A 25,274-nucleotide genomic window follows, 5' to 3' on the forward strand; every position below is an offset into this window, starting at 1 on the left:
AAGTCGACAGAATTCAAATGGTCATTGAGGTAGGTACAAACATGGCTTCAGATACTGTTAAAATAAATCCAGCTGTTGCAGGCTTCCCTTAAGTGACAGCTAATGCTGGGGTTGAAACTGTAGATTAAATCAGATACCACTCAGGATATTTCATTCAAGCTGGCTCAGTTTCCTCTTCTGCTGCTGTACAATCCCTCTCCGAGACGTGCTACATTTTCACTTTCTGATTCTCTCCAGTGCCCAAGTCTCCAAAGCAGCTCTGCCTCTTATTTGACTAAAAATCCTCTCACGGCGTTTTGCAATTCACTAAAAACCCTGCTAAAAAGTTAGAGCCAGCCATTAATCACAGCGTGCAGTTCGCTGAGCAGGTGCCAGGCAGGCTCTCACCTTCACAGACCGTAATGCTCAGGAGAAGCTGTTCAAGAGAAACAGGTGCTTCTTCCCTGTCAGCCTCTCTTCCTGTTACTCATTTCCCACTTGGCACGGAGACTGCTGAGAAACCACACACAAAGGCCCCCTGACGTCACTAGGAGGAGATGCAGCAGTCAAAGAAAAGAGCCGGTTTTGTTGTTGTTTTGTTTCGAAGGGACACAGAACCCGACATTTTTTCCCATAGCAAAGAACCTGCAAGCCCCTTAGCACTCTAAGAAAAACAAAAACAAAAAACAGACAATGCCTTGAATCCATCTGATCATATAGGAACATTTCCCCTTCCCCCTCTGAAAAAAAAGTCAGAAGATGGGAGAATGAGTTTAAACATTTATTTAAACAGAAACTCCAAACCACTCCACCCTTTAACCTTTCAAAAAAAGACAACGACAAACTAGTTTTCAGCCAGAGTGTCAGAGCAGGCATAAGTTGTGTTCCACTATAACAACTTGGCAGCAATACTAGCAGGAGACCGACACGTACGGAGCTAGCACTGCAAGAAGGGGAGAAGTCAAAGGGGTTGGAAACTGCTCAAAGGCACTTCTGCCCACTTGCCCTTCCGTTTTCAGCCCAAGACAAAGGTGCTGGCTTTAAACTGCTTTTTTTTTTGGTTGCGTAGCTGGCTGGTGTGAAATCTGTGGTCTGTAACAGGCACGACCTGGATAGCGTGAACCCTCTAAGGCACATATGAGATTGCGGAGGCCAGGGCAGCCTCTGTCGGGGGCCCTGCTCCTCCACCAGATCCAAGGGGAATCCAGTCTGTGCACCTAGCTTCCCACCTGCAGAGCATTGAGAAATGAGGATAGCAGTGCACGGCAGGAGAGCGACTCCCATCTGCTTGCTGGACACGGCTCAGCCTCGGCTCTCGGCTCCCTCCAAGGCACGGCCGCAGCGTGCCCAACCCCGGCGCTTCCACACGCGACAGCCGCCCTCAAGCTGGGCCCCTCACCTGAGAACCGGCTCCGGCGCACGCGAGGAGGGAAGAGGGCAGGGTCCCGAGGGCAACCGAGCACCGCGGCCACGGCAGGCACCTCGCCACCTCCCAGCAGGGCTTTCCTGCCGCTGCCACCCCGCTGCAGGGGCACACCACTACTGCCCGTGCCCCGGACGCTGCACCGTAGAGAACGCGCTTGGTTGAGCTCCAAGATTCTAGCAAGAGGCACCGGGGAAGTATTTAAAGAGCGTAGGTTACAAGCAGAACGCTTCGGCATCCACCTCTAGAGAGAGAGGGGGCACGCTGGCTCCCAGAGGACAGTCTCTCGAAGGAGGCCGTCTAGGAGAGGTGACGGGATAACCAGCTCCAACTGACCTAAGGCAATTCTAGCGACGTGCCATCGATGGGGACGGTGTAAATCTAACGAAATCATAACCCCGCTCTCACTGCAAAGGTGAGAGGGACTCAGGATTCCTTAGAGGCTTCGCATAAGGCGGGGGGAGGCTAGCTGCTCCCAGGAAACCTACCGATCCCAAGAGCTTAGCTCAAAATCAGCTTGCTAAAAAAATTATGGGAAATAAAAATTTACTTCATTCTCTAATGGGAAATGAGGAAATCCTGAGCATCAGACCGTGCCTCTTCCCATCGCCAATTGCCTTGGGAAAGCCTCTCGCTTCTAGAAAGAAGGTGAATTCCAGACAGGGACATGATCATTCATGGTCATGGAGGAAGGCTGCATCCTGTGACCACGGCATTAATGACCTATTCTGGGTAGGAAAACGCATTCCAGCTTCATCAAAACATCGAGCGGAAAAATACCGATTCTTCCCACACCCACATCGGGGGCTGAGTGGAACAGAAGCCAAGCAGGGAGCAGCTACAGGCTTACGCCAAGAACCCAGCAGCTCTGGCACCCAAACCAAGCTGACAGCTGGAGCAAGAAACGTGTCGCTTAGTCTGAGGACCAGACGCTCGTCATCTGGTCGGGAAGCAGGTGGTCTGGAGCCGAGCACCAGCGATCCCGTCTCCTCAGTCCCTGCTGCAGCTCTGGGAAATTGCACCCAACTCGCTCATCGCTGCCTGGAAGTTGGAAAGCTCTAGGCACCCAGAATAAGGCCCTTAAACTCCGTCTGTGCAGGCCGCCGGACGCAGCCGCGTGGCCAGAAGCTGCGCCTCGACGCCCGGGACACGCTGTCTGCCGTTATCTCCCTCGCAGCAAGATCCCCACCGCCTCCACAAGGAGATGTTCTCTGCTCCCTCTGTGCCGGAGCAGAGGGGAGCCGCCTCGCCCTACTGCCTGGCAGGGAGAGGATCCTAGCCCCTCGCTCCCTAAAGGTGGCGAGCGTTAGGGTTCAGCCAGCGTCAGTCCGAAACGCGCCTCCTCCTCTCACCTAGAGGTGCAGTGATGAGCACTGGGGTCCCAAAGGCAGCTCCCAGGAAGCGGTGAAACAATGAAAAGGGCCACAAGCTGCTACCGGAGCCGTAACGGGGCCGTTCTGCCTCACGTGCAGAGTTAACAGGTAAGGTACAAGAGGAGCTGCTGCCGCTTCAATCACCGAGCTGGCCTAGAGCTCAGGGGCCCTTCCCCTCTCAAACTCACTCCTAGTTCATATCAAACGTCCGTGGGTGCTGCTCTGGAGCCTCCGGCCTCGCTCCTTGTCTGCGAGTGACCTGAAGCCAGGAAAGCCGCTCTCTGCATTCGGTTAGTGTGCTGTGAAGTTAGATGGATCCCAGTGGGCTCAGGAGACTAGAGGCTGGAGCGGCACGAGTCCGTTCCCAGGAGACACCAGGAATCTGAATCCAGGTCAGGTTTCGGATCCACTTCCGGCTCCTCTTTGGCTGTCTGGGTTCCTTTGGAATGAACCTCCACCTGCCAAAACACACAGCAACTCTCTGCAGCTCTGGGACTGGCTGCAAAGAAGCTAGGAGCTGCACAAGGCACGACTGCTGCTCTCCACAGCCGTTTGTGACTCTCCACAACATTTGACTCCCTGTCCCTCCTCACCAGCAGAACTAAAGGGGAATCCCAAGTTCCTCAAGGACTGGGATGTCCTCACCAGAAACCAGCCTCTTGGCTTCGTTCCTGTCGTTACTACCAGAGCTGAATCAGCAGCTCAGCCAAGAATCAGGCACACTTCTCTCTACTCTTAAGAGCGGGATCTGTTCAGAGCTGCTTCCTTCTCCACAGTCTACACAGGACCCAGGATCGGGGTATCAAGTGCTGAGCCTGGATGTGCACCCAGGTGGGTCCTCACCTGCTGCATTCCCTCCGTCCCCCTGCAGAACCTCTGGAGCTGGGCACTCAGACGAAGGGTTTCCTGCTGCAGCTTCTTCTGGTCATCCAGGCACTGTAAGACCAGGCCCCGGAGATGCGCCACCTCTGCTTGCAGAGCGCTGCACATGCAGCCCGCGGCGGGGGGCACAGCCTTTCCTTCACTGCACGGCACGGCGGGGCTCAGGCAAGGAGGCTGCAGAGACAAGAAGGGAAGTCAGGCTGGGTTTGGGAGGGAGGGAACCTTTAGGCCACTTCTGTAAGCCACGAGAAGAAACCATGCAGAGGAAGTGTTACCCCAACTCAGTTTATGACTTCCCAAACTTCTAGCAGCCAGGTCAGCAAGCTACCAGTCACTATGTCTGCAGTACAAAGTGACATCCTTCTTCATCTGTCTGGGAAAGCTGGTCCTGTCCTCACCAAAATCCATCAGGTCCACCCCTCTCTCCCTAACCCTGGCATCTGCACCTCCTCTTGGGACAGAAAACCCCTGCAATAAGGTATTCTCACAGGTCTCACTGCAATTTCCTGTGTCAGTCCCTCTTCTATCTCACAGCAATTTCTGCTCTTCTCTTTCTTCAATCACATGAACTGCATTTTTCCAGAAGACTGATCCCGTTATTTGCAATTTAACCAAGCCCCAGCTTCATGTCCTAGATTCCCATGAATGAATCTTTGCAGCATTGTCTCTGTTTATCAACAACCTTCTTTTCCTCACCCAGATGAATTGGGCCAAGCCAAGAACCCTTCCCGGCTCTCCCCATAATTCAAACATCCCCATTTATGGTCCCAGCAGCTTATGGCTAAGCATTCACTGCGAAAGACCTGAACAACATTACCCAGTGCTCTGTTTTTGGCTTGTTGAACCCAGCAGGTTCCTCAGGGGCCACTTTGAGTCCTTGAAGTTCCTGGTAAGGGAGAGTCTCCTTCTCAGGCTCTGAAGATGCCATGCTCATAGGAAAAGGGCTGTCAGGCATCGGGATGAACTCCGCATTCTCCAGCTCCTGGACACACCAAAGCAGGACTGTTAGGTACGTTCCCCTTCTCGTTACTGGCCTAATCAAGCAGTGCACCAGTACCCTCTTGTGGTAAAAAAAGGAGCTAGGCCTAAAAAGCTCCCCACACAGCACAGGCCTGAGAATGTTTCTGCGCATGTCCTACAGGCACGGCACTTGCTCTTCTCCAGCCTCAAACCCCACTTCAGGGCATTCCTGAGATACCACATTACCTTCCGCAGCCAGCCAGGGCAGGAGCTGCTGTCGCCACTGTTGCCTCCCTTGGCTTCTGTGGTGCTGATCCAGCCCCCCATGCCCCGGTCTGCTTCCATGGTTCCCCGAAAGCCTCCGCTGGGATCAGGGGTCTCAGCTTCACGTTCGTTTTCCTCTTCCTCTCCTCCTCCAGTTGTGCAGCTCTGAGTCACTAGCAAACAACAGTGACAACTTTACACTTGCCCACCCCTGCTATTCCTCCGGTGCCAAACCCAATCTGGAGCAGAGAAGATGCAGAAATGAGGGCTGTAAAGCCATAGTGGGAGCACGTGCTGGTGGCATCTCCCTCAGCAGCTGCTTATCTCCTAACACTCCCTGCAGGCCGCCCCAGGAAGGCTTGTGCACAGCAGTCTTTTGCAGCAGCATCTTGGCCCCAGCCCTCCCACAGGTCCAAGACACAGGACTGCATCTCCGCAGCAGCTGGCACAGAACCCCCTTCTCTTATCAGCTCCCCTCAGCAATTTGCTCTCAGCTTTTCCTTGTCAAATCAAAGATTCTCAGCTCCAAAGGCCTTGCTGCATCCATGTACTTCCTCCTCTGCTTCACTTCTCTCCTTCCCCCCAGCCTTGGGCCTTCCCCTCCAACGCAGAGCAGCAATTACATTTCTCTGAGCTCTTCTGTGAGGCCTTTCAAAGGCAGAGCAGCAGAACCAAGCTCACCACCAAACTACCTTAAAACGCAGCTCCCCAGGGCAGGTTACTCACCAGTACCGATGGACAGGCCGCTGCTGTTGGAGCGGATGGTTTTAGAGTTCAGCACCTTTTCTGCAGGGAGAACAAACAGCATTTCAGTTAGAGAGCCATAAAGAAAGCAAAGGAACTGCTGCAGACAGCACACAACAAAGGCGGTGTCATAAGACCTAGAGCTCCGAGCAGCTTGGCACATTTCCCCCAAGCCACCTGGCCTGTCCCCAGGCAGGTTTTAGAGTCTAGCCCCGGGCAAGCAACACGTCATCATAACCAAGACATGCCAAATTTCATCCCAAACCTGCACTTACCAACCACGATGATGGTATGCCAGCCGCGGCACGACAGGTCTGGAACGTGATGCAAAGATCCAAATATTGGCCGAGGCCACGAGGTGCAGATATCCGAGCCATGCGCTCTCTCCGTCGGTGTCATCGCCAGACGCCCATTCCCGCCGTTACCCCAGGCGAAGATATGGTTGTCTGAGGAGAGAGAAATTCAGGAGACTCGATTCGCTTGCTCCCTGTCAGCCTGTAATCGTTACAGGGATCGCTGCCCCTCTGCTGTAACTGCTGCCCCGAAGCACTTGATCTACCAGCTCCGTTTTGCCGATGGGAGGACAAACCGGTAACAAATCTAAGAGGCAGCCTCCAAGCCAGCACTCTGCAGCCCAAGGGATAGGAAATGCTTGCTGCTGCACCAGGACAACGCAGAGCCGGGGTACAGACAGTCCCAGTCTAGGAAGATTTCTTTTTTTTTATTTCAGAGCAGTGCTGTGGAGGTAGTCCAGAAAATGCACAGTGGGAGCCCATTAACCACCCTGCAGATCCAGTCCCAAAGACCCCACCGCAACCTGGTAAAGACCCACTCACCGTCGGTAGCAGCTATGGTGAATTCATCGCCGCATGAAACCCTGATCACCTGCTTGCCCCCCAGGGGGCCCGCCAGCAGGTTAATTCCCAGGTGCTTCTTATAGTCCCCAACACCAAGCTGTCCGCACTTGTTGGAGCCGAAGGTCAGCAGGCGGCCTCGCTCTGAGAGGAGGAACGAGGAGACAGTCACAGCGAGGGCCCGACGTGGAAGCAGCCATGCACGCAGAGAACTAGCAGCAACAGCCCACGACCACGAAGGTCTCTGCTGAGAAGCCAGCCAGGCCGGGAGGGAACAGTGCCAGCCGAGAGGGACGGCTTCAGCCTGGGAACACCGCCCCAGTTCCTTCTCCCTTTGCTCCCCTGTTCTGATGCTGAGGACTGGGACTCCTCGCAAACCTCTGACTGAGGTAGGCTTTGCCCAAGTGACACCAATCAAACGATTCCTCCACTATCCCAGAGGATAATGGATATCCCATAACTCTCCCCATATTTTTTTTTCTTAAAAGAAAAACAAAATAAATGGAAGGTTAATCCAGCAGCTGATGCTTCTGCTTCAGCTGAGGAACAGATATTCTCAGTTCCTAGAGCAGGCATGAGCCCAGCTACCAAGAGCATAACCTTCAGTGTCAAGGGGCTGAAAATCACAGCATTGATAGCGCTGCTTCACCAAGAGAAGCCAGGCTGCAAGGGGAAAGGTGATGTAAAGGAATCAGGCAACCAGTATTCATTCCTTAGTGCATGTGGCTCACCATCAATGGATGCTGTGTGCGTCTTGCCTGGAGAAATGGTTCGGATCTTGTAGAAGGAGAGCTGCTTGGCCAGGGTAAGCGAAGTAGCATAGGGCACCTCACAGTACGTCTGAGAACGGACAGAAGGGGGAGCACAGGGTGAAGGACCACGCATTCATCTGCTAAGACCTACTCAAGCAGGTCTTGGCAGACCACATTAACCACATTAAGTCCCAACACAGGTATGGAAAACCTCACGAGTGACGTGGAATCTGTCCGAAGTTCCCCTGGAGCAGCTCACTACCTGTTTCACTACCTCGGATCTGACACAAGCCCACAGGGCAGCCAGGAAGCTGAGGAACAATTTGCCTCTCCCCCCAGTACCAGCACTCATTGTCTTTTACTGGAACTAACAAATTGGCACTAATCTAATGAACTGTCACAAGACCTTCATTTCCCTGTACGCTACTGACTGCTGGAAGCTGAAGTCGGGGTCCCAAATGCACTTACATCATGGTTAATTATCCCCGACGTGCACTGATTCAGGCCCAGCTTGTTGAACTCGTTGAGTCCGCACGCCAACACTTTGCCTGTCTGGGTGAGCAGGAAGGTCCCATCGCAGCCACAGTGAACGGACACAATGGTCAAAGTCTTTGGAACATCCACCTGTGCGGAAGAAACACATCCTGAGAAAAACAAAATGCCAATACCTACCACACAGAAGCCAGCATACAAAAAGCATACTGGGTTGGAAAGCTGCAGTTCCGCTGGCCTGAGCACTAACAGCTCCTAATTCTGTTGGTTTGAGGAAGCCTAAAAGCATCTTAAAGTATCTAGGATACTGAAGTGCTGGTAGCAGTGCAGAAATTCAAGGCATTCTTGACCTTGTGTGCAAGACACCTCCGAGCCAGCAGAGGAACCAGCAGTGTGCTGGACAGGCATCCCAGCCAGCAGGGGCCTATGAGCACCAGACCCAGGAGGCAAGGAGGGCTGGGGCTGTGCTGTGTGGGTACGACACTGCATGGCTGCAGATATTTGGCTACCAGGCACACCTTTCCTGCTTTCTGACCCTCAGAGGGTTAGCTTACCTCGATTATCTCTTGCACTGTGTTTCAAGAGGGTTTTTACTTTGAACTCATCTTATTGAACTCATATTGTGTGAAATTCAAAGACTCACAGTTGTCTGCAGTGCTGTGAGTTTCCTGTACAGACCTGCAGCACACAATTTAGTATTTCCTACTATGATTTCTAAAATACTAAGTTCAGCATTTCCAGTTTCAGCTTGGAGATGAGCCCTAAGTCATCATACTGGCTAGTTTGGAAGTAGCACATCCCTTTGCCATTATCTCTGGGGATAAATGAAGTGAAAATAAAACCCTTGCAAACTCTGTGATACCTCAAAAACAAACAAACAAAACAAAACAAAAACGCCTGAGCCTCAGGCAGCTAATATTTCCAAACAGCAACTAATCTGAAGTTATGTCCATGCAGATTTTGGGAAGGAGCAGTCTTAGGAGTTCTACCTTCTGAGGCGTGTAGTGATCTTCTTCTGAATCCAAGCCCAAGCGCCCTGCATCAGTGAAAACAGACCAGTTAGAAACGGCCTCAGAAGGTAACCCAGCCCTACGAAATGGTACGGTCTCTCCCTGGTTCTAAATCTCCCAACAGAACAAGGAACCTGCCCCCTGTACACACCACTGTCTGCCAATCATGACGGCAATCTAACCCTGCTCACAGAATGACTGCCCGACCCACAAGGAATTCCCATTAATTTGGGAATGAAAGTCCCACAGAAACAACGTTCTTTGTCCCCCAGCACATCAGTCAGCCCTCACCAGGCCCAGCACGGCACACCTGCACCAAGCTGCCTGGAGCAGCGCCTTTAGGCCCCAGGGAAACAACTTACCGTACTCCCCGCAGCCCCACGTGTAAACCTCTCTGTTCCTGGTCAGCACCGCCACGTGGTTATCTCCACACGAGACCTGCTCCACGGGGTTGGTAAGGAAGAAGTCCAGCTGCAGGGGCTCAAGTACTTCAGAGCCGTGAGCCTTGTCAACGCCAATGCAACCGTAATAGTCTGAGCCAAAGGCATACACCTGGCCCTCATCTGCAGGAGGTAACAGAAGCTCAGTCAGCACACAGAGCTTGTATTAGGCTGTGCGTTAACCTCTTAGGACATGGTCAGAGCAACCTATTTTCTGTTATCACCCTCCTTTTTCGTGCAGAATAATGTCAGCAGGAAGGTACGGAGTCCTTTCTTGATGACAGTAAGATGGATGATCATGCGCTAGTTGTATCTTGGATACAACTCTTCTTTCTTCTTTTATGGGGCTTTCTCACCCACACAAACATGTGTACTATCTTGGATTGGGGCTCGTCTGCCTTTAATACAGTGTACGTGTGGAGCCAACATACACAGCGTTAAGAGCAAGGACTCCGCACGGCCACGAGGAGCTGTGCTCAACACCCATCTTCATCACCAAATAGGGGAAAAAAAACACACCCAGACTTCTTGGGAGTCAACATTTTCCCCTGAACATTCATCCATCTCCACTATTGCATCTGTGCTCTATAAAACTGAAGGGTGACACGTGGAACTTTCTCCTTTTCTCCTCATCTTACTGTGAAAGCCAACAAGGCCCAGCAGAGCGAAGCGAGGGGATGGCGGCCCCCTCCCAGCTCTCACCTGTGATGCACACTGTGAAATCATCTCCGCAGGACACCTGGCGGATGGCTTTTCCTTGAAGCTTCTCCACATGCTTTGGCTGCCGGTAGGATGCTCTGTCTCCATGGCCCAGCTGCCCGTGCAGCTTGGTGCCCCCCTGCATATTCTGCAAGACAAAACCATCCACAGGTAAGCATCCACAGCTCCAGAGAAGGTGCTAATACTTACAACGCCTCCAAGGAACAACAGAAGACAGCAAAGAACAAGATAAAGTGTTAACTACCCCATGGAAGAGACTGCTAGCTATGTGGAACAACAGCAGGCAACATTTTAAACAGCAGCACAGGTTTTTAGGCAGTTGTGCGCTAATGACTGATGCGGTGTCAGGACAGCAGCTTTAAGCAGAGGTGAGGAATCCTATTCTCATCTGCCAGGCTACAGAGTCCACCTCCCTGCTGCAGGACTGCAATTCATCCTTCAGCTTTTTAATCTAAATTCTAATGGCTGCAGAGAAGCCTATAACATTAAACAAATGCCTTGAAAGTGGCCAGATCTACCAATCTGCAGAGGAAAAAAAAAATCAAAAAACTTTGAGTAGTGTTAAAGCTGAAACTAAAATATTAATAACCAGCTCAAAGTTTTCAGTGGTCATTCTTGTAGGAATATCCAGCAAGTGACATTAAATTGTTCTCTTCTTGTTTGGATCTCTTCCTTCTCCTATCCATGTACTAGAATTTTCTGGTCTGTCTTAACATGTTCTGTATCATCAGTGCAAAAGCCTGCGTAAACCTGGAGATGCAGAATACCTCCATGTCACTGACCATCTCAGTCCAAGAATTTGGTTGTTTTAAAGGCATTAGATGCGACCACGTCTTTGTTCACTTAAAGCTACTGCAGAATTTCCACTCATAATAAGAAGCAGAGATGTTTAGTACGAGACAGCTCTGGTTTCATCCACAAGCTGCTTCGCAGGTGACATCTGTACTACAGTGAAAGCACCCATCCCAACCCTCCTGGTCTTCCAAAACATTCCTCAAAAATATACGAGTCAACAGAGTATCACAAATCCTCCACTGCATTTCTAGTAGTCAGGAAGGTGAAGAAGAGATGTCTGACTCTGTTTGGGCGTACAGGCCCACCACCAACAATCCCCAAGTGCACAAACAACCTCCAACACACCTCCTGGCATGTTGGAAAATTTCACCCCAAACCACATTTGTCTTGGGAGACCAGATGGCCTCCAGCAGTGCCCGCTGCAATCACATTTCTCTCTTTCTGTGCTGCTCATCCATCTGATCCTAACAAGCTCACGACGGATGAGCAGTGGATCAGGACCCTCCCCCCACCCACTGCCCCCTTCCTGCAGTTTCTCTCACTTACCACCCAGGTGTAGAGCTCCTTCTCCACCGTCACCACAGCAAAATGAGTGTTACCAGCACACACCTGGCGTGCGCTGCAGCCACTTTTGATGGCATCCAGCTTCTGGGGGGTGGACTTCCCGCCCCCCCAAACATACACCTCACTAGTGCGCGAAGTCACCACTGCGATGGGAGCCTCGTTCATGGTGCTCGACCTGCACAAGGACCCCCCCCACAAAACACACGCTTTTAGTAATTTTGAGATCACTGTCATTACACAGTTTCCTACTGCTCTCTCCCAATTTCCAAAAGCCCAAGCTGCAGCCCTTCGCAACTGTTCATGGTTTGTACTTCCACAAAACGCTCTGTTACAGCTTTGAGGCCTCAACTGTTATAGACAGGCTCAGGATCAGATATGGCTCAGAGCAGAAGAGAAAATAGGCTCCGGTGAGCATTAAAGGAAGCCTACAATCCAACTGAGGGCATAAAAAGAAGCAAACACCCGGGCTTTCAGTGAGCGGCCATGGACTTGTTCTCAATTCTGAAAAAAATAGTCACGAAATTTTGCTCAAAAACCAGCAACATCCAAAAGCTGATAATTTCCCTCTATCTCCTCTTTAAATTACAGGCATTCCATCTGAGGGAAAAATGTAACTCTTCAATGCAGACAGGAATCAATTCACAAACAGATTGCAAAATGGAAGTTGTAATCAAAGTAAACAGCTTGTGAGCAACTTGCCAACTGGAACAACCTCACCTAAAGTGCTCAGATAGAATTTGACCTTTTTTTCCTGATAAATTTGGAAGCACTATCTGATAATTCAAGAGAGGTAGGTCACATGTATGCAGCTTTACATGTCACAGAAACTATCTGCTTCATGGAGCAACCCCGCTTACAGTCTTGTTGGGGGCTGGACAGAACCTCTGCACACATCCAGTTCTATGAAAGATATCCATGTTTATTTCATAGTCAACAAATAGGTAGCTCGATTTCTCCTGCTCAAGGAAATCTGCCTGAAAGCAGGGATTTACGTTACAGCCTCAGATATGTGCGCTGTGACGTCTACATCTGCAGCAAGACAGATTACAGCTGTGAGGACCTGCTGAGGTAAGGGGCCAGCCATACACAGATGCAAGACATAAAAGGCAAAGTAAAATGTGGGACAACAACCACGTAACAAATTTGTCAAATTCCTAGCGTTTAGGGATCTTGTAAACAACACCATCCCATTAAGGTTGTCACAGACTAACACTCAGCAAAGTTCCTCTCCGGGGAGCTGTTCTATCCCAACTTCCTTTCAAACATATGCCCAAATAATTACCTCGGTCGCTTATTTGGCCCATTAAGCAGTGTGACTTTCTCTTCCATCTCCCTGCCAAAGGACAAAAAACATTTTAGGAAACAGCAACACATCTCCCAAAGCAATTTACTGATGAGCAGCATGCACAGACTGCTTTCCTTTCCTATAAAATGCTGCTCCCTCTTGGAGGAAACGTGGCAGCTTATTACCAGCTCCTAGCAATACACAAAGTAGGGCAGAAGTAATGTGCCATAAAGCTAACAAACTTCCAGGAGTGCAGAGGACAAACTAGATAATTACCAGGACTTGGCCAACCAATACTTGTATTGCAATAGAATTATCTTAAAAGGCTACATATTACCAGGATTTGGGATTTATGTTTATATAGTGCTTCCAGCAAGACAAAACTCAAGCTTTGGTGACCACCAAGTAGCAATTTCAGCATAAAGGATTAAGCCTACTGCCCTCCAGGCAACCAAAGTGGGATTCAAACAGTCCAAAATTCTGTTCCACCTTTCATAAAAAGACAGTGCAGGCAGGCTGGTTGTCAAACGAAGCTACAGTGGACCACTTTCAATGCAATTCCCTCAGGAAAAAGCAGGCACAGGAAAAAAGTGAAAGTGTCTACACTGTATGAGACATATTATGAAAGGCCTTTTTCAATGACCAGGTGAGGATCTAAGTCTAAAGCTCCATTCAGAGACTCGAAGAACAAGAACCAGCATTCCTGAAAGGACTGTCAGAATGGGATGGCTCAAGGTTCCCAGTACAACAGCTTCTGAGACAAGAGGTGCAGAGATCTCTCATGTACCAACAAGACAAGGATTGATCAGGAAACAAGACAACAGAATTGCCCTTCTCTCCTAAAGAAGGTGAAATGTACTTCAACAACTGCCTTGCATCAGGCCAAATTAACTCGTGGACTTTGCTTCAAAATTGTAAATGCTACTTTTTTGCCACCGGGCCTGTCCAGGTTTCAGGCAACACCATCCATCCCATTACCTCCTCCGTTTGCTGAGGATGGGCTGTTCCAGCAGTTCATCTGCAGTAGGTCTTTTCTCTGGATCCTGAAAGAGGTGAGCAACAAGTCATTCTCTAGGGAATGCTCATCACCTACAGTGATGACTGAACCTTGGTCCGAGGTTGCAGGGACCTTCTACCCTCACTCCCCTCAGAAGGGAAAGGAATTAATCAGATATTCGGAATGAATAGGGATAAATGCCAGGGATGTACAGTACAGACTTCCCCACTCTGAAGGTATCCATACTAGGTTTGCTTCCAAAAAATTAATTTTCTACAGAAACCCAGAGTTACGGTCAGAAAGCCAGAACCTTAAGTGGCAGTACTGGGATGATGCTCTCATCTCCACAACACTGCGTGAGAAAATAATTGCTTCTGCCAGCCTGTACAGTAATTGTAACCAGAGCAAACCCAGCATCCCTCCAGAGCCTGCAGGGCTGAAAGGCAGCTTGAGATGATGCTCTTAGACAGCCGGAGGAAGCCCAGCCTTAGTGAAGCCTCAGGCCTCAAAGAAATTATCCTGTACCAACAGCCCTCGTGCTGAAACAGGCACATCATTCCCCTTCGACCCTGAACTCTGGAAGCTGGGCAGGGGGGTCTGAAAATTAAGAAGTATTTCACCAACCTGGTCAAGGCAGGAATGCACCATCTGGATTAGCTCCCGAGAATAGACAGTGGAATCAACCTCCATGGCGCGATTCCCCTGTACAATCTTCACGCAAAGGTTCAGGGGATTCTAGGCAAACAACAACAAAAACAAACAAACAAAAACAAACAATCAAAAAAAAAAAAAAAACAGAAACCATCAGTTCTCTGATCAGAACACATCCCTCTTCTTCCCTGCCTATGAGGTTCTCCAGAATTCTAATAATTCCTGCAGGAACGGTACCCCTGATAACCAGGACTTGGTGGCAACATGCACTTTTTCACCAAATCCCCTGCCAGTGGAGGGAGTACAGATTCCCCTCTGCACGCAAGCTCCTACAGAGCATGTTGCCATTAAAACACCACACAGCAGCACAGTCACTGTGCGCTCAGTAGCTGTGATGAGAGGAAGTCAGGAAATGATGTACTTTCACATGACTAAGAGTTACAGAATCCTACACTGTGTCAGCCTGCAGCTTTTCCCACCTGATGCCACAAGCAGGCAAATCACATATTCCAGCCAGCAATGCTCCCTTTTACTGCTTCCCTGCCAGCCTGACCACTCTTCTCTTGCACCCAAACTTTGGGAAAGGGAAACAGGACAAATTCCTATGAAACTCGAAGGCAGCAAGTTTTCCCTACAGAATGTTGCACAGAAAATTCATAGCTAGTAATGCTTGGGGAAAAAAAAAAAAAAAAACAAACAACCAGCCCTACACAATCACAAACTTCCCCCTTGTGGAGAAAAGGATGTTTCACTCGCAACCAGGAGGCAAATGAGCACAGTTTACAATCTGCATCTGGTAAACCCAGAGCTGCAGACAAGGAGGGGTTTGGCAGATGCCACAGAGGCACCTGTAGTCCAGGGTAGGAGAAATCTTGCAGACAATCTCTGGCTGTTGTTGGCAATCCCAAACCACTGTTTTCTTAATCAGCAGATTTGAACAACGAAAGAAAACAAGTGTATAACACAGGGTGATAAAAACAAGGTTATTCAGTCCATCCTGGTTTGCAGACTTACAGTAGCATCAAAGGTCCTCTTCAAAGTAAGAAGCTCAAAGATGACACAGCCCACAGCCCAGATATCTGATTTGAAGTTGTATTTCACACCCTGGCAGAGTTCTGGGGACATGTAGTAAGGAGTTCCCACCAGCTAGAAAAAAAAAAAATAAATCTGAAAATCATAAACAATCCAGCATTTTTCAGTTCTGAAGCTCTGCATCCATCCTCTTCACATAGGCCCACGAGCATCAGGGCTCAGCACAGCCCCGACACGCAGCACTAGTGACACAGGTGACTCACCCCACCATGTGCTGGAGGGATGGGAACAACAACCACGTTTCTTCCCTTCTCATCCACAACCCTGGGCCTGCATTTCTTAGAAGCTCCTAGACACTACTGCTCAGATTCTGATGTGGCACATACTTCTCAGAAGAGCAGCAGTCACGACAACACAGCAAGGACTTGTCCCTCTCTTACATATCGAGGCAAAACATATTGGGGCAAAAATGCCCCAAATCCAAAACCCCAGCACTTAAATAGAGAAGCCCTTCCAGCTACAACAGAAATAGTGGCAGAGCTCAAAGTCACAATGAGGAGACACAGAAAGAGCACGACAAAAGGTGTAAAAATGAAGCTGCCGTGAACAGAGCTCATTTCCTAGCAAGCAAGCAGACAGTGAAATAAAGTGAAAAAGACAGAATTTAAGAGAGGAGGAAATATTTATAGCTGCCCTCTTCAACTCTCTGAGCAAAGCTCCAAGGATTACAAAGGCTGTGTCTTTCATTAGCCTCTAATAGTACACCTGAAACCTAACAGGCACATTCCGAATCTGTCGCCTACCTTCCATTTCCTTTGACGCAGCATGACAGCTACAGAGCTGCACGAGTCCTAACCACAGGAAGGGTTAGAACCCCAGCTAGCTGGAATATCCTAGGGAGAACTAGGACACTGCACCTACACTGCCCTGTGCTTAAAAAACGTGCAAGACATTTTTCTGTATCTTCCCTGGTAACTGGGAGAAACGGGGGATAAAGAAATGAGCAGTCAGTAAGCAACATGTATGTGTTTCACAAAAACATAAAGGTGTAAATATTTTACAAAATCATGATTTGAATGTTACAATTACAAACTTCATCATGAAAAACAGTAATAACAACTGGTTTGCACTCATTTTGCAACACACAATTTCCTGACTGACATTGGCTATTACACCACAAAGTGCAGAGCTAGCCTACAGCACCAACAACAGATACAGGAAGAAAGGGGGTTGAAAGTATTTACTTCAAAATCTTTCAGTAGTGAAGAAGGAGGGGGGAAAAAAGCTCATAGGTGTACATAAACATATATAACATAGGCAAAAAAAAACAACAGGTAATTTATAACACAGCTGGCGGTTCCTCTGAGAGCCAGAAAGCCGTGAAAAATGTGATGAAACACAAATGGTTTTGCTATAGCCCAGCTTAGGAAGTGCTTTATGCAGTAGCCCCAAGTTCCATTTACTGTCCAACTGCACAATAACGTTCATATTCTGGAAGGAAGTTGGCAAGTGTTTAACTGCACATCCTAACAGAACACCAATAACTTGCGTTAAGTCCAATTATAAGGCCTGGTAAAGGGAAATGCAAGCTGGCTTGCATCCTAAACTGTAATAAAAGCCTTTAGCAGATAGAAATTCCAGACAATGCCTTCCTTTCCAAGCCCAGTGCTCAACCACAGAAATTAATGGAGCTGAGAAATCTAAGCAGAGCCTTTCAGGTGCCTGCAATACTGCTTATCCTGTTTCATAACTCTGGCTGTGAAACTGCTTTCTGGAAGGGTCTGGAAATAAGCCAAACTTGACAGCCTTCTGCTAGAATTAATCTCCTGTGCAAGCTTTGTCCCCCTCCTCCTCCCCAACAAGAGCATTACTAATAACCTATACTAACTATCTTCTTACCATAAGAAGCACACGTGCCTCTCTTGCTTCTCCGTAATTCAGTTCAGAGTCTACATATCAAAGAGATAGGAGGCACGGTGCAATCTCAGACAAACACAGCCGAGCAATCTCAGACCTAACTGAGGCAAAAATACCCGTTAGCACAGCAGAATGACCAGGTTGACTTAACTTGCTACGATGGGCTTAATGAGCACTGAGGGAGTTTATTGACGTGACTATGCTGCTGTCTGTGTGCCTTCCGATACCAACACCTTCATCTTACATAGATTCACCTTTGGAACTCCCGTACTAGGTACCAGGGAAAGAACAGCGCTCTCTAACCTAGCTGTGCTGGCTCTGGTACAGCTCCATGCCCACGGTGTCACTTATCTTTAGCCTGCTGTTCCTTTGCAGAGAGAGAGACCTCCAAAAGATAACCTGGGAGCAAGGATAACTGCAGGCTGCAACACATCAGCAAATCTGCCCATGTCAGTGAGATAAGTTACGTAGAGAGGGGAAGGAAAAACAGCATACAAGCAGCAAGAAAGTTCAGCATTCCTGGTCTTCTGCTAGGCATGCAGAGATGAAAGGGAAAAAAACAAAACCCACTGGGTTCTGCACAAAAGACATCAGATACTCACAGTCTCAGCCATGGAGTACTCAGAGTTCAGCTTCTTCGCCAACCCATAGTCTCCCAGTTTAATCAGGTTTGCCTTGGTTAGAAAGATATTTAATGTCTTTATATCTCTGAAAGGAGACAGAAAAATGCAGATGTTCAAACACACTTCCAGATTTCTCAACTTTCCACATACTCCCACACTCCCCCTCCGTCCCCATGAGGTAACTTCTGCTCTAACAGCAGACAGCTCCAACAGCTCACCAAAGGCAATCTGACCCCAGGTACTGGGGCAGTAAATGTAGCTATATTATCATATGCCCACAAAAACAAAACACAGTCTAAAAAGTTCAGGCTTCCAGACACCTATATAAAAGCCATAAACATGGTTCTTTTCCTCCTCTCAGCCTCTTCTCAGTTGAAGGCCATTGAACAACTCTTATTTTCCCTGCTTTAATAAAACGACCCAAGCCAGGTGTCTCTGAGCTCACTCAAAAATATGTATGCATGTAAATATAAACATACACACGCGAGGTGTGAAACAGATGCCACTCTAGATCTTAAGCATAACATCCCTCTACCTTACACCTGAGGAACAACTCTGTAATTATAGCATGATGTACTACGCCCCAAAGATCAAGTCTGATGGCCACAAAAATGTGGAACACCAAAACTCATTGAAAACATTTTGTCCCAGACAGAACAGCTTATACGTAGATTCACAGATCAACACAGGGAGGAAGCCCCCACAGCATGATTTGCTTCCCATGGCTGATGCTTCTTAACACCCCCTTTGCCTAACGTACCATCAACAACTTCCCAGTGCAGAGCAGGACACCACCAAGTAAAGCAGCACTTTGCATTCATCCACTTGGGGCATCGCAAAGTCCTGGGTCACTCTGACAATGTCTGCAGCAGAAGGAAATCACTGCAAACATTTAAATATCCGTTCAATTCATTGTTATGGAAGGATCTGGGGCCACGCATGTTCCTAGACCACGAACCCTGCTGTGAAGATGGGCACCAGAGGTGATAAGCAGGAAATTACAGCAAAGCAGGACAGACACGACATCTGCTGAAGGCCAAAAGCATAGGCACTGCTTCGTGGAGTGTAAGGTACCAACTCCTCGTTATCGAGACTTGCTAATTACGAGATTCAGAATGGCAGCAGCAAGGATGCTGTCTCAAAGACATGTCCTCACATGGTCACAGAAGGAAGTTGTGCAGCACGCGACCCAACCTTGCTGGAAAGGGCTGTCTGCGTGCGGTACTCCCACACCCCCGCAGCCTCCTCACTCTGCCCACAAGCCGGGCACTCCTGGAGCACACACAAGCAATGAAATTTACCCCTGCCAAACAGAAAAAGCTAACTAGTTCCTCACTAAAACCTCAGAGTCCGTGTCTGAATTACCACTACCTGCTAACAAGCTGTATTGAAAACCTTCACCCGGGTATCTTATAGCAAAGCATCAATGCAGTCTTCACCCTCCTCAGCCTCCAGGAACTACAGAAGGATGTACACAGCAGTCTGAAGCTATTCCTGGTGGAGCAGGTGGGAAGTGCCCTTGGCCAGCAGTAACTGTTCTTCCTACCCACTTCAGCAAACATCAGTCATGTGCTGTGGCAATAAAGGGCCAGTCGATTCCTTTCCCATATGGATTAACTCCTCATTCTCAAAAGTGCAGAGACAAGCATTCCATTTTCAAATAAAAGACTTCTTCCACGTTTATTACAATACTGCTTCTACCCCAATAAAAAAGTCTTTACAGAAGTGATATTTAGCATCTAAACAGTCCAGCTATGCTCTGAAAAGGGAAACTGTTTGCTTTAAACACAGAAGCAAAGGTTACTCAACAGAGTAACTTATGTCCAGGAGTGGCAGGACGAGGCCATTACCTCAGCCTTACACCACACCGCACTTACCTATGAAGAATTCCTGCTCGGTGAATGCAGCTCACAGCTGAGGCAATTTGAAAGAGATACCAAAGCACCATCTGCAAAGGTAGGAATAACAGGGAGGCTCAAAACCAAACAAACCAAAACAAAAACCCTCTGACATCTCTGACACAGAGAGGCACAGCAAGAAGACCTGACCATACCACTTAGATTCTCTTTTAGGAATATGAAAATGTGTCATTCCCTTGAGAATTTCCTATTATGGAAATCTCTGAAAAGATATTCCAAAGTGTAGCTTGGTCTAATGCCTTTCATAGTGCCTGTCCTGATAAACATCATTGAGTTCAACGAAAAAAAAAAAAAAATTAGAAATGACAGCTAATGATCACATGGGAAAGATCTAGAGTTGGAGTCTCTGGAATTTGAACTGTGACCATTCAGTATTCACTGTGAGCCAGAAGGCCTTAAAATGCTTTACATAAGATAAGTGTAATCATCAACCACATCCATCATGAGGTGGAAGCAGACAGCAGAAAATATGTTTAGAAAAAAAGAAACAAACAGAACAAAACAAAATAAAACAAAAACGAAGTGAGACAAGTTCAAAGTAACAACTCTGAAAAATAGAAAATGGTTAGGAGAGAAACATTGCCAACCATGAATAAAGATTTTGAAGTGAAATTTTAGCCAAGGTGACCAAAGTTGAGCTCTCCATTTCATTTTTCCTCCCTTGGAAATTTATACTGCCTAGAGGCAGACAAAGATGAAAATTAAAAAAAAAAAATCTGATAGTCCATAAACGTTTGCAATACTTAATAGAGAGGAAGGATGTCAGTCCCCAGATTTATACAGAAAATTTCTAAGAGTGATATAGAAAGGAAAAAGAAGTAGCATACTCATATAACCAGCCAGATGCCCAGAACATCCCCACCGCTCCCTCAAACCAGTCCAAATTACCTCTTCTTCAAACAATTTGTCCTTCTGCCGCAGGATCTTATCGTAGAGGTTCCCTCCTGTAATCATGAGTGAGTAAGGAAGACAGAAAAGATCATCTTGGTTATTGGCAGCAGTTACTCCGCTAGCTACTGCTGGAAATGCTCAAATCCCATAGGAGATCCGATGAATCACTACAGCTCTCCCTCCTTACCCTGCACTTACACTGCTCAGGCACTCACAAAACTAAGTTCTTCTTCTGCCTAAGAACTTCACCAGCATACCTAAGCTTAAGCAGAGATGATTCTTTCTCTAACACCACCATTCAATACTCTGAAAAGTGAATTGGTAAGGTAGGCTAGCATTCCCTATGTTTTTTTTTTTTCCAACTTGTCAGCGCTTCTTGGGATATGCAGACATCTAGAACCTGTACCTAGAATCATGTGAGACTTTGTCCTGCTCAGCAGGAAAAAAAAGAAGATAGTGTATTAAAAACAAAGCATCAAAACAACACAATTAAAAGTCACACAAGACTCTGAAAACACAAATTATTGCCTTTCCCCACATACTGCCCAGCTCTGACCTGCCTCTCCATCTGCCCTGCCAAATACATCGACGAAGAAGTCACAAAATGTTGACAACAGCAGCGCAAGCCACAGAAACCTGAAGGCAGCAAACAGCTTCCTCAGGCACCTCACAGCTTCAAGACAAAAGACTGAAAAATCAAGGCGAGCTACAAGAAATGATGCAGAGTGCTGTAGGCAGTGAGACTCTCTGCCAGATTAGCATCTTACCAGTAAATCCCAAATCTCTGGTCATATCCTGTTGCTATTCCATTTCCCCATTACTGTACATTACATCCTAACCGTAACAGAACACCAGGCCCTTGCCCGTTCCCACGGGTACAATACAAAGCAGCTTCCTGCTCTGTATCTTCCACGGGTCTGTCAAGTTGTAGACGTCCAGAAAGGGTGGCAATGGCTCCTCTGCCTCCTTGAGGGACTTTCAGCACTTCCACATAAAGCAGATTTTTCTGATATTCCGGTTAAGATTCACTTTGCATAATTCCTTCTCGTTCTGCCTTGCTATAATCTTCCAACATGCTTTTTTTTTCCAGCCTTATGTTCACGCTTGTAAATGATCTACGAATGACTCTTCACATTCACAGTTTAACCAAAGTATTCGCTTCTGCCTCTTCTCATGAACCTTTCCTTGTGATTCAGACTACACAGTTTTTTAGCAACTTCTGTTCCTCATCTTAATTTCATTCCATATTTTTTCTGCTTTTCTGAGCCAAAGTGCGGCACACCAAGTACTACATCACCAAAAACCTACACAAGGAGACGAATTAGCTCTTGACTCAGATAATCAATACCTCTATGCACACATACTGAAAGAAAACCAAATTACTTTCTTTTTTAGTTTCATCTAATCACATCGAAATTTTGAGCCTGTTCTCTCTTCAACAGATGTTTTATGGAATACTTCTTCCCAAATCTAGTTCAGATGTATTCAATTATGTTATTTCCATGATCAATCCGAGTCTTACGGTACCACTATATATGGATAGAACTGTGCAGAGGTCAATAACTCAGCTTCCTCACCTGTAAAATGGGGCTAATATCTACCCAGATCTGAAAGGCTTTCCCGGATCTCCAGAAAAAAAAAAAAAAAAAAAAAAAAAAAAAGTACCAATCTAACAGTAAAAACTCTGGATATTTAGTTACTCTTTTTGTCCTTGCTGTATTTTTGAATTCTGAGAAGTGCAACTAGTCCAGCCTTAGTTTACAAATTACAAATTATCTTGGGCTTGAACATTGTAACAAATAGAAATGTATACCACACAGCCTCTCTCCATGTCCTGTGGCAAATTTATAATGGTCCCAAGCGTGCAGTCATTTTGGGGCAGGGAAATAACCCACAGAGTACTCCTAAATCAAAGAGCTAAAGCGTCCTTCCTCTTGCATTTGAGTCCACCTTGCATAGCAAAACATAGCGAGCTCAAGAGGCAAAACCAGCTCTGGGCAATGTGTCAACCAGGGCGTTTGACAAGCCTGCCGCCCTCCCCAGCCCCAGTGAAAGCTGTCTGTGTAAGGCGATGCCACCACATCAGTGTTCTTTTCCATCAGAAAAAGCTTCTGCTGACAGCCCGAGGGTTAGCATAGCCCCCGAGCACGCACAGGACAGCTGGCCAGGTGTGCTGCCCCACGCACCCCTGTAGGAAGCAGGCTGCAGGTCTGGGTAGGTTCCCTGTTCTGGGGTATCGGCTGAGCATTACCTCTCCTTCCAGCTGTCTAAGGGCAGCTCAGACCCTTGGATCAAGTCCTTCCACCTCCTCAGCTTACCCTGAGAACTCCAAATGACACCATCTGATCTGCTTTTGGATGAAACCTGGAGGTTTTCTCCACCACACACCACAAGGACTGGATTTTCATTTTTTAATAGTAAGCACAGAAGCTGATAGCACAAGACAGGAAAAAGTCCTGATCATGGTGTGCCAACAGATTTTCAAGCTTTGATTTATAATTGCCAAATGAAGGGGTCTGTTTAAGCGACACTGCTGAAAACCAGCCCCTGTACTTGTAGAGGGGCCCACATACCCTCACAGACTTTTCCCACCACCCTCCTACAAGAGGGAAGGAAAGCACATTAGAAGCGTACGCCAGCAGTAACCCACTGCCCTCACTGCACCAGCTACGCAGAACATACAAGGAAACATTTACTGCCTGAACTGCCTGCGCTAACTACTGGGCTTTTCTTGTGCACCTGAGACACAAATCAACCAGAAGGATTCTCAATCTCTTCCGGAGCTACGCAGCAGAATTCACCTCCATTCCTCCACTCCCCCAGGGATACCCTAGCAATACTCCCTGCAGGCTCTGTAGGAGGGTAACTCAGCAACGTAGCAGCCTCCTGTGTGTAAGTGGGAGCGGGGATCTCACCATTACAGTACTCCAGCTCAATCAGCAACGTGGTGTTATCCATGAAGTGATTGTAGTACGCAATGATGTTCTCGTGCTGCAACAGAGCAAGGATAACGATTTCATTCAAAGCATCACGACGCTCCTTTTCTGACAGACGGGTCAGGTCCACCTCCTTCCACACTACAAGTGAGTCATCCTGAAACACAAAAACATCTTTTAATTAAAAACACACTACTGCGAAGAGAACAACGTGTGCCTTTACGGCAGGAAATTAAAATTTCAGGAAAGGCAAACAGGCTTTCCTGCCTCTTAAAGGTTTCGGACAGAGATTCTTCACAACAATAAGCTCTGAGTTTTCCTACTTAGTGTTATGAGTAGTGGCTTGAAGCTGTTTTTCTAGCTGGCTGGCACTCCTTTTGAAAAAGGGAACGATGCTTCCAGGGAAGGGCCACAGGGTTTGTTTGGTTTCAGTGAAGACCAGACATACTCTGGTTCAATAAAAGGGAGATACTACCCTTCCGACCCTCTATTTACAGCATGTTATACGAGGTCCCCAGCCACACAAGTACCCAGGGCAGGAGACCAAGCTTGGCTTGCCCCTGCCGGGCCCACCCAGGTGCACCTGGAGCCAATCCCTAGGGGCCCCCTGGGGCTGCCTTCCCCCAGGGAGACCCCAGGAGCCCGGCCAAGCCACGGCAGGCCCGGCTTTGGGGCCAGCTCCGCCTGCTCCCCCTGGAACCGTGCTCCCGCGGCAGAGTTACCTGGATGAGGTGCCCCCACGTCCTCTGCGACTGGAAGAAAACGCAGAGAGACGAGCAAGCCGTTAGCGTCTGGGCAGCCGGCACCCTGCGGGCTGAGCGCCCGGAGCCCCGCGCCGCACCCGCGGGGCCTTCCTCGGGGGCAGGGGAGGAGGAGGAGGAGGAGGAGGAGGAAGGAGGGGGCCCGCCGCCGGCCTACCTCGGTGCGGCGGTACAGGGTGGCCTCGCCGAAGGCGCCGCGGCCCAGGATGCGGATGGGGATGTAGTGCAGCTCCTCCTGCTCGCCCGGCACGCCGCCGCCGCCGCGGGAGCCGGCCCGGCCCGAGGACTCGCTGCCGAAGTCGGAGCTGATGGAGTCGCAGTGCCGCTCGTACTCGCCCAGCGACATGGCGCCGGCTCGGCTCGGCTCGCCTCAGGCTCCCCTCAGCGCGGCCCCGCCGCTCGCTCCCTCCCTCCCTCCCTCAGCGCGGCCCCGCGGGCTCCATCTTGGCTCCCGCCGCCGACCCGGAACCGCTCCGCCCGCAGCCCTGACCTCCCCGCCGCCGCCCCCGCCGGCAGCGAGCCCGCACACACCGGCACCAAGAGGCACCCACCGGGCACCCACCGGCACCGAGGGGCACCCACGGGCCCCGGGAGCTGCCCGGTGTCACGGCGACGGGCGGCCGGAGCGGCCCGAGGGAGCCGTTGTGGCGTTGTCCCGTCCCGCCGAACCCCTCGCAGCGGGCGCTGAGGCGATCTCTGGGCGCTGACACAAGCCGGGAGCGCTGCCCCGCGCACAGCCCCCTCCCCAGCCCCTCTGCACCCAACTCAAACAGACAAAGTGCTCCTTGCTCGTTACTGGTGGCATTTTGAGGAAAAAGTGGAAACTTCGTAAATAACCTTTTAGACCCCGCTAACTGCTGTCAGGAGGAACCATCAACAACCTTAATTTCAGAAAATTATTTGTTTTTTATAGGTAATGTACCTCATAATCACGTCAGTATTTTGTTTTTGAAGCTCAGCAGGCACAGCCACGGAGCAGAAAGCAGTCTAAGGGCAGGGAACGTCCCCTT

General features: G+C 48.8%; 1 protein-coding gene across 2 annotated transcripts; it reads right to left on the bottom strand.

Annotated features, from left to right (window-relative positions):
• Positions 1–749: 749 nt before the first annotated feature.
• NEK9 (NIMA related kinase 9) lies at positions 750–24,654 on the bottom strand. 2 transcript variants are annotated; one of them, XM_032188343.1, is made up of 23 exons: positions 24,422–24,654; positions 24,226–24,255; positions 23,483–23,660; positions 20,565–20,620; positions 19,635–19,705; positions 17,737–17,842; positions 15,200–15,331; positions 14,159–14,269; positions 13,516–13,580; positions 12,535–12,585; positions 11,235–11,427; positions 9,876–10,020; positions 9,096–9,296; positions 8,713–8,759; positions 7,700–7,855; positions 7,211–7,319; positions 6,462–6,623; positions 5,901–6,071; positions 5,608–5,667; positions 4,864–5,054; positions 4,475–4,639; positions 3,619–3,831; positions 750–3,233 (listed from the first exon to the last, which is right to left on the bottom strand). In XM_032188343.1, exons 1-23 carry the CDS (start codon positions 24,608–24,610, stop codon positions 3,111–3,113), a joined length of 2,925 nt encoding a protein of 974 aa, XP_032044234.1. In that variant the 5' UTR covers positions 24,611–24,654; the 3' UTR covers positions 750–3,110. The 2 variants fall into 2 exon arrangements, with proteins under 2 accessions (XP_032044234.1, XP_032044235.1); XM_032188344.1 differs by lacking the exon at positions 24,226–24,255.
• Between the last annotated feature and the right edge of the window lie 620 nt (positions 24,655–25,274).

This window comes from Aythya fuligula, chromosome 5, assembly GCF_009819795.1.
Source record: "Aythya fuligula isolate bAytFul2 chromosome 5, bAytFul2.pri, whole genome shotgun sequence".
Classification (NCBI taxonomy): domain Eukaryota; kingdom Metazoa; phylum Chordata; class Aves; order Anseriformes; family Anatidae; genus Aythya; species Aythya fuligula.